At 37.5% G+C, this 20,346-nt stretch overlaps 1 protein-coding gene across 10 annotated transcripts in view; it reads left to right on the top strand.

Annotated features, from left to right (window-relative positions):
- Positions 1 to 20,346, top strand: part of PH4alphaEFB (prolyl 4-hydroxylase subunit alpha-1) — a 193,736-nt gene that overhangs the window by 147,549 nt on the left and 25,841 nt on the right. For all 10 annotated transcript variants that reach the window (XM_070087846.1, XM_070087844.1, XM_070087843.1 and 7 more), the window contains 3 exons: positions 79 to 210; positions 12,573 to 12,707; positions 16,780 to 16,918. In XM_070087846.1, the coding sequence (XP_069943947.1) occupies positions 79 to 210; positions 12,573 to 12,707; positions 16,780 to 16,918 (406 nt within the window). The remainder of the gene's footprint in view (positions 1 to 78; positions 211 to 12,572; positions 12,708 to 16,779; positions 16,919 to 20,346) is intronic.

The following is a 20,346-nucleotide window of genomic DNA, read 5'->3' as shown; positions in this document are numbered from 1 at the left end:
TATAGACATAAGTGAAGTTTAGTTTTTCTAAAAAAAAAAAAAAATTATCGGTATACTTAAAACTTTTTTATCATGCAGGGTTATACTGTGACAGAGAATGCAGAAGTTGCCAGTGACTGGCAGAGAGAGCGTCGAGCATATGAGCGACTGTGTCGTGGTGAAGGAAGTGTCCCAAACTCCATTAGCAAAAAACTGGATTGTTTTTATAAGGTAAGGTTAAACATGACCATTTTTTTTATTTTTTTGGTAGTACTGCTTACAGAGAGCAATGTTGTATTAAAAAATTACCTCTGTAGGTGGCAAAAATTAAAACGTAGTATTTTTCTTTTAATAAATAATACATCAAAGCATGCTAGATGTATTATTTAGGAGAAAGTACTATTCACATGAGTATCTTACAGTAAAAGCATAGTCTTCTATGCTCATATATACAGAAGTATACAGTAGCTCTTAAGTTTATTCATACTCTTGGTGACATATAGCTGAAAGTGGATTTACTAAGATGCTAGTGTACATTTAACATCTTATGCAAGACAAGCCATGGGGAGGAGGAGGGGGGAATCTGTAGCTCAAGTACTTTTACACTTCTGAGTGCATCATCAGGAGCTGTGCAACATTGCAAGAGAGCAACTAAAGCAGAGAGAGTTCTGAGGATAGCATAGGGAAACTGTGGACTGTGACACATCCGCCCTACGCTACCCTGAGAACTCTCCCTGCTTTAGTTGCTCTCTTGCAATGTTGCACAGTTCCCGATGATGCACTGAGAAGTGTGAAAATACTTGAGCTACAGATTTCCACCCCTTCCCCCTCCTCTGTGGCTTGTCTTGCATAGTTAAAATCGCCTGTCTGCAAATGTTTGCATTGGTATCTTATGTATTAAAGTAAAAAATAAGAGATCTGTATGACCAGTATTGCATTTATCTTTAGCATACCTGCAAAATGTACTGTATTGAGAAATCCAATGATGATACGTATTCGTACACTGGCAGCAGTGTATATATGAAGTTTCCTTTGGCTTAACTTCTCCAGAGAGCTATTCAATCAGTCCTGGAAAATTTCTCCAGTTCTAGGTTGTGTAGCTTGTATTGAGAAATGCAATGATGATATGTATTTGTACACTGGCAGCAGTGTATATATGAAGTTTCCTTTGGCTTAACATCTCCAGAGAGCTATTCAATCAGTCCTGGAAAATTTCTCCAGTTCTAGGTTGTGTAGCTTGTATTGAGAAATGCAATGATGATATGTATTTGTACACTGGCAGCAGTGTATATATGAAGTTTCCTTTGGCTTAACCTCTCCAGAGAGCTATTCAGTCAGTCTTGGAAAATTTCTCCAGCTCCAGGTTGTGTAGCTTGTGGCTATGGACTTTTTTTAGTTTATTACCAAAAAATTTTTAATGGTTCGAGATCTGAGGAGTGTGTCCACCAATCAAGAATGTTAATTTTGTGCTTGCTTGGCCAGTTGCACATTTACAGTGTTTGCCTCAGGTAATTGTAATTTAAAGTTCATCTGTAATTAAGTTGAACCTCAGGGAAGACAAACAAGGTTATACACAGTACACAAATAATCTGCTCATAGCAGAATGAAAAATCACCATGAGTTTCATTCTCCTATGTGCTGGGTATTTGTGTATTAGTCCAGTATTGTGATTTTTTATTCTTCAGGGACAGTTGTTGGGTCAAGGGGTGTAAGCTGGCATTTTTTTGGAATCAGTCCATACTTCACTTTTAACAAGGGTGCTAGTATAGGAAGATTAAAAAATCTAATATCACTTCAATGCTGTATGGTGGGGATAATGGCCTCACATCTTACACTTTTGTTTTATTCAACCACTAAAATAAGCTCTAAAGGCCTTTTAGTTATTCAGATGTATTTTAGCAAGTTCAAGCCTTTTCTCCTTTTATGCTTTTTTTTCCAGAAGAAATTTCATCTACAGACTCTTGGTATGAACACTTGATTTGTGTAGCCAGTATTATGTAGTAGTCTTAGAGATTCAGTCTCAAGATGCCAGTTCCCTTCTGATTCCAGTTGACACCCATGGGATTAATTTTTGTTTTTTTATACATGTCGGGCATTTCCCACCGAGGCAGTGTGACCCAAAAAGAAAGAAAAATTTTCATCATCATTCAACACTTTCACCATCACTCATACATAATCACTGTCTTTGCAGAGGAACTCAGATACGACAGTTTAGATGTCCCTCCATACTGCCAATATCCCAAACCCCTCCTTGTAACCAAGTTTTCTGTCTATATATCAGTGGCGTTGCTAGGGTTGGTGTCACCCGGGGCAGAATCTTTGGTGTCACCCCCATGAAATCCAAAGGTGGGGGGGATGGGGAAAGTAAACTCCAGTTACATCACTACTGCATGCCCAGTGACTAATGTTTAGCAATGAGAACGTTTAAGGGCCATAAACAGAACAGGAGAATACTTCTCAACTTTATTAATGAGGAAACATAAACTCAAATACCACTTTGGGTACAGGCAATAGATCCTACATTTATTCATCTTCAACAATGCAAAAAAAAAAAAAAAAAAATGAAAAATAAAGAAAAACATTGCAGTATCAGAGAAACACTACTTCCAATTTGACCTTGAGTACAGGTAACATCTCAGTGAATCTGATCTTACATTTCCTTGCCTTCAATCCTGCAAAATCATGTATCACATCATCAAAATCCATGATTTTCCCTATATAGGCCTATTTGTACTCTGTAATCATATGAGGCTATATAGAAACGAAGGATTCTTCTCTTATGTTGCTGCAGCACTGTTTTGGGCATTAGTGTCACCTTCTTTAGAGGCTCTCTGGTGTCACCCCTTGATGGTGTCACCTGGGGTGGCTCTCCCATCCCCTTATGACACCAATGTCTGTAGTTATTGATGAAAATCTTGGATGGTATGATACTTGTGGGTGACAGATGGACACCTCCGGCATCATGTTGTGCAGTATTAAGGGTTCCCTGAGCTCAGCAAATTTAAATCTGGGTTTCTATACTTGTTAGTTTTCTATTTTCTGAGTCATTAATTACATAATTCTCTAAAACCCTGTAAATTATATAATTTTCCTTTATATATTATTGCAAACAAAATTATTCCTTTATGTAAAAAAACTAAATTGACAAAATTGTCAGTGGTACTTATGTGACCCAGTCATAAATCATAAATAACACCTCTCGTATCTTTGAGAGTTGGACATCAGGATGGAAAATTATTAAAATTACAAATAACTCACATATATCAACCATATAATGCAGGTTTAATGCAATGGTTATTACATAACAAAATATATATTTTAAAAGTTCAATTAAGTGTTTCATTCTTATGTACAAAACAACCAAACAATTTGAGAAAAGCTTCCTTAATACGTTGTTTAAGAGGAAGTCCTCTGACATAACCTCTAACTACATCAGTGTAAGAAACATGTCTCTCTGGAGAAATTTTATGCCGTTGTTTTGTAAAATTTATTACCTTTAGTTTCTTTAACACAGGCAATCCAATGATTATAGGGTGTATAAATTTTTTTACAACTTCAAAATCAGCTTTTATTGTCTCTGAATCTATTTTTAATTTAACATTTAAAGCTAGATGTGTAACCGGTGACACACCATAAACTGTATTTATGGATAATGGACGTCGTAATTTAGTTAATTTTAGGCCGAATTTACGGGCCATATCCTCTGTTATGATTGACATAGGACTTCCTGTGTCCAAATGGCATATTGCAGTTTGGCCCTCAATTTCTAGCTCTTGGAACATGTGCCAAGGAGTAAATGTCTTGAATAATAGTTTACGAGCCACAAGCTGTGGCCCATCATATATAAATTCGAGGGAGCATTGGTGGCCAACCAAGAAGTCCATGCGTAGAAGACCAAAATTCAAATTACTATCTAATATGTTAACAGGGAGGTCTATTCCATATCCTTGAAAACGTAACACAATGCTACAGGTTTCAATTGTCCCGTAACTCTTTTTGTTCTTGATTTCACAACCATTCAGAAATGATCTTGAGACTAAAGAGTTTGGAGAACTGGTATCGATGATGAAATATACATCTTGGGTACCACTCCTTGCAGTGAAGCCAACATAATTTGCCCACTGATAATCCAACTTTATGATCCGCATTTTGGTGGATGTCTTTGAAGATCTGACAAATACTTAAGTATTATCAATCGAAGTACAACCTTTGTACATCCAAGAGGAGAGATGAGGTCCTCACCAGAGACTGCTCACTTAAAAATAGTTACCTTAAAGTTCTATAAATTACTGAAGAAATATAGTCTTCTTAGATCTGACGAATACTTAAGTATTATCGCTGGAAGTACAACCTTTGTACATCCAAGACAAGAGGAGAGATAAGGTCCTCACCAGAGACTGCTCACTTTAAAATAGTTACCATAAAGTTCTATAAATTAGTGAAGTAATATAGTCTTCTTAGAAACATAGTTGTGGTAGAATCCTGGAAATTACTGAAGTACTATTGAATAGTCTTCTTAGATATTAGTTATGTATATTGTACAGCATTGTACGTATAGTGTAGAATAACGTCTAACATTGTAGTACTTGTGTGGTATATTACGTAATGTGTTGTATTATGTAGTAGTGTATATGCAGTGTGTAGCATTATGTAGTGTATAGTGTAGTTTTGTTCAGTGTAGTGTAGTTTTGTTTAGTGTAGTGTAGTCTTGTTTAGTGCAGTGTAGTTTTGTTTAGTGTAGTGTGGTGTTCTTTAGTGTTGTTTTGTTTAGTGTAGTGTTGTGTAGTGTAGTTTTGTTGATTGTAGTGTAGTGTTGTTTAGTGTAGTGTTGTTTAGTGTAGTGTAGTTTTGTTTAGTGTAGTTTTGCTTAGTGTAGTGTTTAGTGTAGTGTAGTTTTGTTTAGTGTAGTGTTGTTTAGTGTAGTGTAGGGTTTAGTGTAGTGTAGGGGTGTTTAGTGTAATGTTTAGTATAGTGTAGTTTTGTTTAGTGTAGTGGTGTTGTTTAGTGTAGTGTAGTTTTGTTTAGTGTGGTGTAGTGTTTTTTTGTAGTGTAGTGTTATTTAGTGTACTGTGTTTAGTGTGGTGTTGTTTATTGTAGTGTAGTTTTGTTTAGTGTAGTGTAGTGTTTAGTGTAATGTTGTGTTTAGTGTAGTCTTTAGTGTATTGTTTAGTGTAGTGTTGTGTAGTGTAGTGTAGAGTTTAGTGTAGTGTAAAGTTGTGTAGTGTAGTGTCGTGTTTAGTGTGGTGGTGTTTAGTGTAGTGTTCTTTAGTGTAGTGTAGTGTTGCTTAGTGTTGTGTTATTTAGTGTACTGTTATTTAGTGTAATGTTGTGTTGTATAGTGTTTAGTGTAGTGTTTAGTGTAGTGTTGTATTTATTGTAGTGTAGTGTTTTTAGTGTACTGTAGTATTGTTTAGCATAGGGGGGGTTAGTATTTAGTGTAGTGTTGTTTGGTGTAGTGTAGTGTTTGGTGAAGTATTGTTTGGTGTAGTATAGTCTTGTTAAGTGTAGTGTAATGTTTAGTGTAGTCTTGTTTAGTTTAGTGTAGTTCTGTTTAGTTTAGTGTAGTCTTGTTTAGTATAGTTTAGTTTTGTTTAGTGTTGTGTTGTTTAGTGTAGTGTAGTTTTGTTTAATGTAGTGTAGTGTAGTTTTGTTTAGTGTTGTGTTGTTTAGTGTAGTGTTGCTTAGTGTAGTGTAGTGTTTATTGTAGTGTAGTTTTGTTTTGTGTAGTGTAGTTTTGTTTTGTGTAGTGTAGTTTTGTTTAGTGTAGTGTAGTGTTGTTTAGTGCAGTGTAGTTTTGTTTAGTGTTGTGTAGTTTTGTTTAGTGTAGTGTTGGTTAGTGTAGTGTAGTGTTTATTGTAGTTTTGTTTTGTGTAGTGTAGTTTTGTTTAGTGTAGTGTTGTTTAGTGTAGTGTTTAGTATAGTGTAGTGTAGTGTAGTGTTTACTGTAGTGTAGTTTAGTGTGGTATGGTAGTGTTTAGTGTAGAGTTCAGTTTAGTGTTTATTGTACTGTAGTGTTGTTTAGTGTAGTGTAGTGTTTAATGTAGTTTAGTGCAGTGTAGTGTTGTTTAGTGTTGTGTTTAGTGTAGTGTTTAGTGGAGTGTAGTGTAGTGTTTAGTGTAGTGTACTGTTGTTTAATGTAGTGTAGTGGTGTTTGGTGTAGTGTATTGTAGTGTTGTTTAGTGTAGTGTATTGTTCTTTAGTGTAGTCTTGTTAAGTGTAGTGTAGTGTTGTTTAGTGTAGTCTAGTTTAGTGTAGTGTTGTGTAGTGTAGTGTAGTTTTGTTTAGTGTAGTGTAGTGTTGTTTAGTGTAGTGTGATGTTTAGTGTAGTGTAGTGTTGTTTAGTGTATTGTTTAGTGTAGTGTAGTGGTGTTTAGTGTTGTGTTCTTTAGTGTAGTGTTTTGTAGTGTAGTGTTGTGTATTGTAGTGTTGTTTAGTGTAGTGTTGTTTAGTGTAGCGTTGTTTAGTGTAGTGTAGTGTTGTGTATTGTAGTGTTGTTTAGTGTAGTGTTGTTTAGTGTCGAGTTGTTTAGTGTAGTGTTGTTTAGTGTAGTGTAGTGTTGTGTATTGTAGTGTTGTTTAGTGTAGTGTTGTTTAGTGTAGTGTTGTTTAGTGTAGTGTTGTTTAGTGTAGTGTTGTTTAGTGTAGTGTTGTTTAGTGTAGTGTAGTGTTTTATGTAGTATAGTGTAATGTAATATTTAATGTACTGTTGTTTAGTGTAGTGTTTTTTAGTGTTTAGTGTTGTGTTGTTTAGTATGGTGTTGTTTAGTATGGTGTTTAGTGTAGTTTGTTTAGTGTAGTGTTGTTTAGTGTTGTGTTTACCATAGTGCTGTTTAGTGGAGTGTAGTGTTGTGTTGTATAGTGTAGTGTGGTATTGTTTAGTTTAGTTTAGTGTTGTTTCGTGTAGTACTCACCTATTTGTACTCACCTATTTGTGGTTGCAGGGGTCGAGTCACAGCTCCTGGCCCCGCCTCTTCGCTGATTGCTACTAGGTCCTCTCTCTCCCTGCCCCATGAGCTCTATCATACCTCGCCTTAAAACTATGTATGGTTCCTGCCTCCACCACATCACTTTCTAGGCTATTCCATGGCCTGACTACTCTATGACTGAAGAAATACTTCCTAACATCCCTTTGATTCATCTGAGTCTTCAACTTCCAATTGTGACCTCTTGTGTCTGTGTCCCATCTCTGGAACATCCCGTCTTTGTCCACCTCGTCTATTCCGCGCAGTATTTTATATGTCGTTATCATGTCTCCCCTGACCCTCCTGGCCTCCAGTGTCGTCAGGCCGATTTCCCTCAACCTTTCTTCATAGGACAATCCCCGTAGCTCTGGGACTAGTCTTGTTTGTAGTGTAGTGTTTGTGTAGTGTAGTGTTTGTGTAGTGTAGTGTTGTTTAGTGTAGTGCAGTGTTGTTTAGTGTAGTGTGGTGTTTAGTGTAGTGTTTGGTGTAGTGTAGTGTTTGGTGTAGTGTAGTGTTCTTTAGTGTAGTGTATTGTTGTTTCATGTAGTGTAGGCTTGTTAAGTGAAGTGTAGTGTTGTGTAGTATTGTTTAGTGTAGTGTTGTTTAGTGTAGTGTTATGTTTAGTGTAGTGTAGTCTCGTTTAGTGTAGTGTCGTGCTTAGTGTAGTGAAGTGTTGTTTAGTGTAGTGTAGGCTTGTTTAGTTTACTGTAGTGTAATGTTGTGCAGTGTAGTTTTGTTTAGTGTAGTGTTGTTTAGTGTAGTGTTGTTTATTGTAGTGTTTTTTAGTGTTTAGTGTTGTTTTGTTTAGTGTAGTTTTTAGTGTAGTGTTGTTTAGTGTAGTGTGGTGTTGTTTTGTGTAGTGTAGTGTTTAATGTAGTGTAGTGTTTGGTGTAGTGTAGTGTTTGGTGTAGTGTAGTGTTCGGTGTAGTGTAGTGTTGTTTTGTGTAGTGTATTGTTCTTTAGTGTAGTGTTGTACAGTGTAGTGTAATATTGTTTAGCGTTTAGTGTAGTGTTGTTTATTGTAGTGTAATATTTAGTGTAGTGTTTAGTGTAGTGTTCATTGTATTGTAGTGTTGTTTAGTGTATTGTTTAGTGTAGTTTTGTTTAGTGTAGTGGTGTTTAGTGTAGTGTAGTGTTGTTTAGTGTAGTGTTTAGTGTAGTGTTGTGTAGTGTAGTGGTGTTTAGTGTTGTTTAGTGTAGTGTTTAGTGTTGCATTGTTTAGTGTAGTGTAGTGCTGTTTAACCCTTTGAGGGTCGACAGGCCCTCTCCGAAACTCGTTCTCAGGGTCGGCCAAATTTAAAAAAAAAAAATTTATTTTCTCCTATGAAAAGATAGAGAATCTTTTCCCGATCATAAAGACACCAAAAGTTTGAAATTTGATAGAAAACTTACGGAATTATGCTCTCGCAAAGTTAGCGGTCTCGGCGATGTTTACGCATCGGCGATTTTGCCCACTTTGAGCCCCATTTTCGGCCATTTTCACTGTACTAGTCGACAAAAAACATGAATATTTCGCTAGAACTCCATTTTTTCTATCGAATGGGTGCAAGAAACCACCCATTTATAAGTTCAACTATCCAGTACAGTGGTCAGAATTTAGCAATTTTGCCAATTTCACACAAATTTCAAAAGATGCCAATTTCCGAATAGGGTCCAGAATAAACAAGATAGACATTCCTGGCACTAAAATGACATTTCCTCTAGTCATTAGTCATGTCTCAAGGCCCCTCTTATATTCTTTTGCTTTCCACTTTGAATTTTTATTTTCACAAAAAATATAAGATTTACTGTTATGCAGACTACTGCATTAGTGTAAAAAATGGTATAAATATTATTGGTGCACTTGTAAAAGAATATTAGACTCACCAGTTGACGTGTATTGCACGATTGGCACGATTTGTTTACTTTTGAAGTTTGGTAAAAATCGAACATTTCTGCTACTTTGAGCTCAATTTCAAGGCACCTTTCATTGTAAAACCAGTCAAAATCATCTCAATTTCTGTAATATGTCTTCCATTCTATAAAATGAGACCAAGAAAACTAGAATACAACAATAAATACCATACGAAAATACACTGCAAAGTCGCTGATTTATTAAAAAAAAATGGTCAAAGTTATTTTTTTCTCATTATGCAATGTGTGCTGCAGGATTTTTTTTAGACTGTGCACACTGACCACATAGACCCATTCTTTCATATGAAGGCTTACCAGCTTTCTCCCACTAGATTTGAGGCCGCTAGAATTTATGAGTACTAGTACGTCAAAAACCCCTACGCGTAAGACGTACTAGTACGACGAAAACCCTCAAAGGGTTAATGTATTGTTGTTTAGTGTAGAGTTGTTTAGTGTAGTGTAGTGTTTTGTGTAGTTTAGTGTAGTGTGGTAGTGTTTAGTGTAGTGTTTTGTGTAGTATAGTGTATTGTTATTTAGTGAAATGTAGTGTTTAATGTACTGTTGTTTAGTGTAGTGTATTGTTCTTTAGTGCAGTGTTATTTTAGTGTTTAGTGTTGTGTTGTTTAGTATAGTGTTGTGTAATGTAGTTTGTTTAGTGTAGTGTTATTTACTGTAGTGTAGTGTTCTTTAGTGTTGTGTTTACCTGGAGTTTACCTGGAGAGAGTTCCGGGGCTCAATGCCCCCGCGGCCCGGTCTGTGACCAGGCCTCCTGGTGGATCAGAGCCTGATAAACCAGGCTGTTACTGCTGGCTGCACACAAACCAACGTATGAGCCACAGCCCGGCTGGTCAGGAACCGACTTTAGGTGCTTGTCCAGTGCCAGCTTGAAGACTGCCAGGGGTCTGTTGAAGACTGCCAGTGTGGTGTTGTTTAGTGTAGTGTTTGTGTAATGTAGTGTTGTTTAGGGCAGTGTAGTGTTGTTTAGTGTAGTGCAGTGTTGTTTAGTGTAGTGCAGTGTTGTTTAGTGTAGTGCAGTGTTGTTTAGTGTAGTGTGGTGTTGTTTAGTGTAGTGTTGTTTGGTGTAGTGTAGTGTTTGGTGTAATGTAGTGTTGTTTAGTGTAGTGTATTGTTCTTTAGTGTAGTGTAGTGTTGTTTAGTGTAGTGTAGTGTAGTCATGTTTAGTGTAGTGTAGTCTTGTTTAGTGTAGTGTTTTTAGTGTAGTGTTGTTTCATGTAGTGTAGTCATGTTTATTGTGTTGCTGTTTTGTGTAGTGTATATTTGTAGTATACGTAGAGAGAGTTCCGGGGTTCAACGCCCCCACAGCCCTGTCTGTGACCAGGCCTCATGGTGTGTCAGGGCCTGATCAACCAGGCTGTTGCTGCTGGCCACACATAATCCAACATATGAACCACAGCCTGGCAGGTCAAGTACTGACTTTAGGTGCCTGTCTAGTGCTTGCTTGAAGACAGCCAGAGTTCTGTTGGTAATATCCTTTATGTATGCTGGGAAGCAGTTGAACAGTTTTGGGCCCCTGACACTTATTGTGTTGTCTCTTATCGTGCTAGTGGCACCCCTGCTTTTCAGTGGGGCAGTGGCGTCGCTAGGTTGGTGTCACCCGGGGCAGAATCTTTGGTGTCACCCCCATGAAGTCCAAGGGCAGGGGGATGGGGAAATTAAACTCCAGTTACATCACTACTGCATGACCAGTGACTAATGTTTAGCAATGAGAATGTTTAACCCTTTGGGGGTTTTGGCCGTACTAGTACAGCTTATGCCCCAGGGTTTTTGACGTACTAGTACACCTAAATTTTAGCACCCTCAAATCTAGTGAGAGAAAGCTGGTAGGCCTACATATGAAAGAATGGGTCTGTGGTCAGTGTGCGCAGTATAAAAAAAATCCTGTAGCACACAGTGCGTAATGAGAAAAAAAAAACTTTGACCGTGTTTTTGGATTAAAACAGCGACTTTGCATTGTATTTTCATATGGTATTTATTGTTGTATTCTAGTTTTCTTGGTCTCATTTTATAGAATGGAAGACACATGACATAAATTGAGATGATTTTGACTGGTTTTACGATGAAAAGTACCTTGAAATTGAGCTCAAAGTAGCAGAAATGTTCGCTTTTTACCGAAGTTCAAAAGTAAACAAATCATGCTAAGCGTCAATACACGTCAACTGGTGAGTCTAATATTCTTTCACAAGTGCGCCAATAATATTTATACCATTTCTACACTAATGCAGTAGTCTGCATAACAGTAAATCTTATTTTTGTTTTGTGAGAATAAAAAATCAAAGTGGAAAGCAAAAGAATGTAAGAGGGGCGTGGGGACATGACTAATGAACAGAGGAAATGTTATTTTAGTGCCAGGAATGTCTTTCTTGTTTATTCTGGGCCCTATTTGGAAATTGGCATCTCTTGAAATTTGTGTGAAATTGGCAAAATTGCTAAATTCTGACCACTTTATTGGATAGTTGAAATCGGTAAATGGGTGGTTTCTTGTACTCATTCGATAGAAAAATGGAGCTCTAGCGAAATAGTTATGATTTTTGTCGACTAGTGTGCTGGAATTGGCCGAAAATAGGGCTCAAAGTGGGCAAAATCGCCGATGCATAAACATCCTCAATACCGCTAACTTCGCGAGAACATAATTCCATAAGTTTCCCATCAAATTTCATACTTTTGGTGTCATTATGATCGGGAAAAGATTCTCTATCTTTTCCTAAGAAAAAAATAATTTTTTTTTTTTTTTTTTTTTTTTTAAATTTTGGCAACACTGAGAACAAGTCTCTGAGAGGGCCTGGCGACCCCCAAAGGGTTAAGGACCTTGAACCGAACAGGAGAATACTTCTCAACTTTATTAATGGTAGAATGAATAATCATATTAATACAGTATTTAGGAAACATAAACTCAAATACCACTTTGAGTACAGCCAACAGATCCTACATTTATTCATCTTCTATAATGCAAAAAAAAAAAAAAGAAAATCTGGAAAAATAAAGAAAAACATTGCAATATCAGAGAAACACTAGTTCTGATTTGACCTTGAGTACAGGTAACATCTCAGTGAATCTGATCTACATTTCTTTGCCTTCAGTCCTGCAAAATCATCTATCACAGTATCAAAATCAATGATTTTCTCTATATAGGCTTATTTGTACTCTGTAATCATATACATAATAGGCTATATAGAAATGAAGGATTTTTCTCTTATGTTGCTGCAACACTGTTTTGTGTATTAGTATCACCTTTAGGGGCTCTATGGTGTTACCCCTTAAATAGTGTCACCCGGGGCAGCCCGCTCCCCTTACAGTGCCACTGCTACATATTTTAGTAAAAGCTTTCTGTAGTAGGAGCTTGATATTAACAATTGTTCCATTAACCTTAATCTTTTTGATGATGGAAACCATTCAGTCAGACTTATCTTATCATGAAAGTATCATATGTATAAGATATACTAATGACTAAACCTGCTGGCTTGCATTTGCCAAGTTTGTATATCATTTGATTTAAAAATGTGAGGCTACTAGTTTGGTCCTAATATTTCCTACTCAATTTCTAAACTATGAACAAGAGTTAAAGTATATATGTGTTCAATACTGAAGAAATGATGAACAAAGGTTTCACGGAACAGTTGTAAAGTCTTTGTTTTTTTACTTCTGTACATAGCACTTGTGCCTCTTTCTGAAGGCGAATATTATTATTTTTCTTAATTAAAACTTATAATTCTTCTTGCAGCATGGGCCTAGTGATTTCCTTCGAATCAGTCCTGTGAAGACAGAGGTGGTACACATTGACCCAACTGTGTCTATATACTATGATATTCTCAGTGACAAGGAAATTGCTGTTATTAAAGAACTGGCAACACCCATGGTAAGTACTTTGTTCTTTAGTTTTATGTTAATTTATTCATGATCCAAAAGGAAAAAAAACTATTTAAACATTGATATCCTCTTAACATAGCTCTTCTCATGTAGTTGTATGAACCATCTGGTAAGAAAAGTCATCTTTGTATTGTCTCTGGCCAGTTTTGATAGTTTTCTGCTCACTTTAGCCTGAAGCCAAGTTCCCCAATGACACCCTTATCAGCCAGACTATTGTTGCTTATGGTTTATAAGCAACAGTGGCCATTATATCAAGGTACCTTCTGCAGTAATCTAAGTTGTCTTGAAGGCCTTTACCTCTCTATTAACACTCCAGGTTCTGAGTTTACTAATAACCTGCTTTATTCAAGCTTGTGCTTAGTGGGCAGTGCTCTTGTCACCCCTTCTTGAGATAATCTCTAAATTGCATTTGCATTGAGAACTGCAGTATTGTCTTGTATCATAGCATTCCATATGATACCTTCAAAAATCATTAACTGATACTCTAGTTCCAAATGGCAGACTGCTGGCAATAATGAAGAAAAGATACATTGCAGAACAAGCTTTTATTGAGGCAGTGTTTTGCTTTGTGTAGAGCTTTATGCAGCTCTGCTTAGCAAAAATACTCTAATTGTTCTGCAATGTATGTCTTGTTTTCTGCTGATACTAATTTACTTTTATAATTCCTTCTTTTCTTTCAACACACTGGCCGTATCCCACCGAGGCGGGGTGACCCAAAAGGAAAAGTGAAAGTTTCTCCTTTTACATTTAGTAATATATACAGGAGAAGAGGTTACTAGCCCCTTGCTCCCGGCATTTTAGTCGCCTCTTACAACACGCATGGCTTATGGAGGAAGAATTCTGTTCCACTTCCCCATGGAGGTAAGAGGAAATAAATAAGAATAAGAACTAGAAAGAAAATAGAAGAAAACCTAAAGGGGTATGTATATATATGCTTGTACGTGTATGTGTAGTGTGACCTAAGTGTAAGTAGAAGTAGCAAGACATACCTGAAATCTTGCATGTTCATGAGACAGAAAAAAGGACACCAGCAATACTACCATCATGTAAAACAATTACAGGCTTTCGTTTTACACTCACTTGGCAGGACGGTAGTACCTCCCTGGTCGGTTGCTGTCTACCAACCTACTACGTATATACTTTTATAATTGCTGTCTAATATTCTTTGAGTGTACCGTGTTGGCAAAAATGAATGCATAAATTTAAGTGCATTTAAGAGGTAAAAGTAGTAACTATTATTTTTATGGAGAATAAAGTAAGTAGCTTTGCTTTTTTTCATGGTACTAACAAGTTTCTCTATGATTTTTGTGCTTCTGCAGTTCATTTCATGTTGTGCAGTGTTTGTGGTAGCCATTATTTATGTTGCACTTAATAGAATGTTCTATGTTGAGATTTTAACTCTAACAACTAAACAACTATAACAGCTAAAAAAGGTATCTATGTAGACCTGCAAGATTGAAGGTAGAAGGTGTTGAGCATCATGGTGGAATAAAGAATTAATATTTTTAAGTAAAATTTGATACTTCCAGTTGTATTTATCGAAAGTGGAAAAGAGAGAAATATAAGAGGTTTATTAAAAATAGTTAAGGAAATGATAAAATTGAAGAGGCAAATATAGTTGATGAGTAGGACCTGCCTCTGTTGGACCTGCCTAGCATGGGCCAGTAGCCCTACCACAGTGCTGCTCCTTTCTTATGTTCCTTGTTCTTATACTGGTATATTAAAATAGAATAAAACTGTTTATTCTTAAAGAAAAGAAAAATGCATAACAATTATTATAACAGAAGATGCTGGGGAGTCATGACAAGCAAGTTAGTACTTGGAATATAGGCAGTAGGCCAACCTGGAGACTTTAAGGGCTTCAAACAAGCCAGAAATGTCTATTGTATACAAATGTAAGAAGGGAGGAAATACATAATTTTGAAAAAGAAAAAGTTATGTACACTTCTAATTAGCCTTTAAATTGAGCTGCATATTTCTTTCCTTATTGGCAGATAGGTCTATTAAAGATGAAGTTAACAGTAGAATAGATGGGAGGAAAAAGGTGGGTGGTGCATTGAGGCATCTGTGGAAAGATGGAAGCTTATCTGTAGAGGCAGAACAAGAAATGTAGTAGAGTAGTATAGTATAGTAGAGTATAGACATGTACTAGAGTATAGTATGGGTGTGAGGCATGTGCTTTAAACATTGCAGTGAGGATGAGGCTAGAGGCAGTGGAGATGTCATGTTTAGAGCAATGTGTGTTGTGAATATTATGTAGAGAATTCAGAACATAGGAATTATAAGATAGTGTGAGATTGCCATACGTATACTTCAGAGGATGGAGGAAGGGTTGTTAAGGGGATTTTGGCATTTATTTATTTATTTATTTAGTAATTTGAGCATACATACAGAGGTACAAAAAAATACAGGTAAGAGCAGCATGCCAAAGCCACTTATATGCATAGCATTACGGGCTGGCTTACAATTAACTTAAGATTAACTAAGTAATGATGAAATCAGTGATAAGACATTATTGTAAACTTCTTTCTTCTTTCAACACACCGGCCGTATCCCACCGAGGCGGGGTGGCCCAAAAGGAAAAACGAAAGTTTCTCCTTTTACATTTAGTAATATATACAGGAGAAGAGGTTACTAGCCCCTTGCTCCCGGCATTTTAGTCGCCTCTTACAACACGCATGGCTTACGGAGGAAGAATTCTGTTCCACTTCCCCATGGAGATAAGAGGAAATAAACAAGAATAAGAACTAGAAAGAAAATAGAAGAAAACCCAGAGGGGTGTGTATATATGTGCTTGTACATGTATGTGTAGTGTGACCTAAGTGTAAGTAGAAGTAGCAAGACGGACCTGAAATCTTGCATGTTCATGAGACAGAAAAAAGGACACCAGCAATCCTACCATCATGTAAAACAATTACAGGCTTTCGTTTTACACTCACTTGGCAGGACGGTAGTACCTCCCTGGGCGGTTGCTGTCTACCAACCTACTACCTATATTATTGTAAACAGATAACTATAAAGCACAAATGAGTATTACAAAGACAGGTCATATGGTTGCATGCATTGCTGTACATTCAGTCGAATGGAGTATTCTGTTAGATTGGGTTTTAGGTGTAACATTTATGTGATATAATTGTGAGAAACATGTAAGATATACAATTTATAAGGTTCAGTTATTCAGTATTTATTTGGTTTTGGGTGAGTAAGTGATCTTTGAGAAGAGACTTGAATTTATAAACAGGTAGTGTTTCTTTTATATTTACAGGTAATGAATTCCAGATTTTAGGGTCTTTTATGTGCATTGAGTTTTTGCATAGCTTGAGATGGACACGAGGAACATCAAAGAGTGATCTGTGCCTTGTGTTATGGTCATGTGTTCTGTTGAGGTTGGCAAGGAGATGTTTGAGGGGAGGGTTAATATCAGAGTTAAGTGTTCTATGTATGTAATAGGTGCAATAATAAGTATGGATGTTTTGTATGGTGAGTAGGTTGAGTGTTTTGAATATTGGTGGAGTGTGCTGCCTATAGTGAGAATTTGTTATCATTCTAACTGCAGCCTTTTGTTGGGTAATTAGTGGTCTGAGATGGTTAATTGTTGTTGAGCCCCATGCACAAATTCCATAGGTGAGATAGGGGTAAATAAGAGAGTGATATAGGGCCAGGATGGAGCAGAATAAGATGAGTAAGAAATAAAAATTGTATTGTATCGCCCAGCAGGCTCGTGTAAACATGTTAGATCGAAGTGAGTAGAGACAAGTGGATTTTATGGCTTGACATACTGAAGGAATACAGGGGAAACTCATTAATTGGACTTTAAGCCTGGAGGTGGAAAATGAGTGCTTACATTCTGAAGGAGGGAAGATGATAGTGCAGTTCAGAGGATCACTTGAATTGTGATGTCTGCATACTTATGGCAAGACAGCTGTTGAATTAAAGATGGTGAATGTATTTCCTTTTTTTGACCACCGTACCTTGGTGAGAGATGGCTTTTGTGGTTATAAAATAAAAATTATGCAAAGCACAGAGAAAAAAGTACATTGAATTGATATTGTATATTACAGTTTAAAAGGGCAACTGTCCAGAATTACAAGACTGGTGAACTTGAAACTGCATCTTACCGTATCAGCAAATCATCTTGGCTGAAGCATGGAGATCACAAGGTAGTAGCAGGAGTCAATCATCGTATTGAAAGTATAACAGGTAAGTGTAATTAAGGAAGATTGAATTCTTAATTTTACAGTTATACAGTTGAAGCTTAAAATTTTTGGGGTGGATGATGTCAGCAGATGAGGCTGAATAACAAGGATTGGATGTTGTAAACAGACGGGTTGATGAATAATGAGGTGTGGCATGGGTATTGTCAACAGGTGGGTCTATGAATGATGAGGGAGCAAATGTTGATGAGTGTGCCTATGATTGAGAAGAGAGTGGATGATGTCACCAGATAGATCAGTGAATGACAAATAATGACCCCAAAGTGCAAAAGCAGAGAAGGTGGTAGTTCTTCAAATAGTAAGAGAAGCTGTGAAGTACTTTCCATTAGTGAAAAAGTGATAATTCTCCACTTATTGTGCATAGTTTATAAATTAAACTTTATGATAGGTATGTATAGGACTTGTATATAGGATTTACTACTATCCACAGTTTTGGTATCTGTGGCAGGTCCTTGGAACATATCCCCCCACAGATACAGGGGTCTTACTGAAATGTAGCCAAGCATATTATAATGGTAGTGTCAGCACTTTTGTATTGGTGTGAGGTAAGGTCCTAGAACATTGCAGCAAGGAGGATGCTGGAGATGTCAGAGATGTGTTTGAGATAAGAACATGAGAATGGAGGAACACTGCAGAAGGTCTACTGGCCCATACAAGGCAGGTCCTTATCAAAACGACTGCTACCCAAGAATTAACTCCCGTACCCAATGACACCAATCAAACCCAGCCCCTCCCACTCATATATTTGTCCAGCCTCTCCATAAAGCTACCCAAGGTCCTAGCCTTGATCACCCTACTGGGAAGATTGTTCCACGCATCCACAACTCTGTTAAAAAACCAGTACTTACCTATGTCCTTTCTAAATCTAAATTTATCCAACTTAAATCCATTATTTCTGGTTCTTACCTGGTTCGACACCCTCAGTACTTTATTAATATCTAACTAACAAAAAAAAGGCACAACACCGTGACTGGAACGATACACAAATAACCCGCACATAAAAGAGAGAAGCTTACGGCGACGTTTCGGTCCGACTTGGACCATTTACAGAGTCACACTAACCAGAAGTGGAGCAGGATGGCTATATATAGGCAGGAAGAGGTGGTGGTAGTAGTAGTAGTAGTAGTACAAGAATGGTATATAATACCGACAAGATGAAATTAAGACACATGCGCAACACCCGGGCATCCCCATCGTAGACATTTCGCCATCCAGCAAGCCACTGGAGGGCGAAACGTCCACAACAAAGACACCCAGACGCCGCACATGTGTCTTAATCTCATCAGTAGTAGTAGTAGAAGAGGTAGTAGTAGTGGTAGTGGTAGAAGTGGAGAATAAGGAGGATGAGCCAGTCAAATACAAGGGGAGCACTGCAAGAGAGCTAGGTGCCCACAGAGGGAGAGCAAGCGCACAGAGGTGCGTGAAAGGGGAAGTGGTGAAATAAATGAAGAAGGAACGGAAACACGAGACAGAAGAGAGAAAGACAACCCAGAGGAGAAAAAGGAAAGAGGAAAGGGGAAGAGGGAGAAGAAGAAAGAGAAAAAGAAAAAATGAGGAGTCAGGTTAAGTCATGGGTGTTCTGAAGACACATGTGCGGCGTCTGGGTGTCTTTGTTGTGGACGTTTTGCCCTCCAGTGGCTTGCTGGATGGCGAAACGTCTACGATGGGGATGCCCGGGTGTTGCACATGTGTCTTAATTTCATCTTGTCGGTATTATATACCTTTCTTGTACTACTACTACTACTACTACTACTACTACTACTACTACTACTACTACTACTACCACCACCACCACCACCTCTTCCTGCCTATATATAGCTGTCTTGCTCCACTTCTGGTTAGTGTGACTTTGTAAATGGTCCAAGTCGGACCGAAACGTCGTCGTAAGCTTCTCTCTTTTATGTGCGGGTTATTTGTGTATTTATTAATATCTCCTTTGTTTATGCCCATCATCCACTTATACACTTCAATGATATCTCCCCTCATTCTACATCTCTCCAGAGAGTGGAGATTTAAGGCTTTAAGTCTATCTTCATACGGGAGATTCCTTACACAGTATATCATTTTAGTCATTCTTCTCTGTATGTTCTCTAATGAGTCTATATCCATCCTGCAGTAAGGGGACCAAAACTGAGCAGCATAATCTAAATGAGGCCTCACTAGTGATGTATAGAGCTCTAAAATAACTTTTGGACTTCTGTTTCTTATACTTCTTGAGATAAATCCAGGTAATCTGTTAGCCTTGTTGTGCACACTTCGGCACTGCTGTCTTGGCTTTAGGTTTCTGCTTACCATGACTCCCAAGTCTTTTTCACATTCTGTATGATCAAGCTGTACTTCACCTAGTTTTTAGCCTCGAGTGTTATTTTCATTACCAAGGGCAAGTACCTTACACTTATCCACATTGAACTTCATCTGCCATTTTTCAGACCAAGACATTAATTTGTCCAAATCCCCCTGGAGTTCATTGCTGTCCTCCTCAGAATTAATCACACGGCCTATCTTTGTATCATCAGCAAATTTGCTCGTCACTTGTAATCCCTTCATCAAGGTCATTAATGTAAATTATGAACAAGAGAGGGCCTAAAACTGATCCTTGTATAACGCCATTAGTGACTAATCCTCATTCAGATTTAACTCCATTAATCGAAACTCTCTGCTTTCTATTGGTAAGCCATGCCTCTATCCATGCTAGAACTTTACCTCCTATACCATGAGCTGCCACTTTTCTTAAGAGTCTCTTGTGAGGTACTCTATCGAAGGCTTTACTAAAATCCAAATAAATAATATCATATTCTTTATCACTGTTTACTGCCTCAAATGTCTATTGAAGAATGTCAGTAAATTTGTCAGGCAGGAACGACCTCTCGTGAACCCATGCTGAGATTCATTAATCAAGTTATACTCTTCAAGGTGACTTCTAATAATGTCATCTATAATTGATTCTAGTAACTTGCCCACTATAGATGTCAGGCTTATTGGACAGTAATTTGAAGGAACGGACTTATCCCCTGATTTGAATATAGAAGCCACATTAGCCAGCTTCCACTACTCTGGCACAACACCAGTAAGGATGGATGCATTAAACACACTTGTTAATGGCTGACTAAGTTCCATCTTGCAATCCTTAAGTACCCTGGAAAACAACTCGTTGGGCCCCGGGGACTTACTTTGCTTCAGTTTGTCTATCTGTTTGATAACCATGTCCCTCGTGACAGTAATATTAGTCAATTTGAATTCGTCAGGAACTGAATAATTGTTAATTTCTTGAATCTCATTTATGTCTTCCTGTGTAAAAACTGACGAAAACTAGTCATTAAATATGGAACACATTTCCAGTTCGTTATCCATCAGCTGTCCATTCCCAGTTGTCAGAGGTCCTACTTTTTCCTTAACCTTCGTCCAGTGCACTTG

Source organism: Cherax quadricarinatus, chromosome 23, assembly GCF_038502225.1.
Source record: "Cherax quadricarinatus isolate ZL_2023a chromosome 23, ASM3850222v1, whole genome shotgun sequence".
NCBI lineage: Eukaryota > Metazoa > Arthropoda > Malacostraca > Decapoda > Parastacidae > Cherax > Cherax quadricarinatus.
Note: the sequence above shows the minus strand (reverse complement) of the source record. Positions and strands in the feature narration are given on the sequence as shown.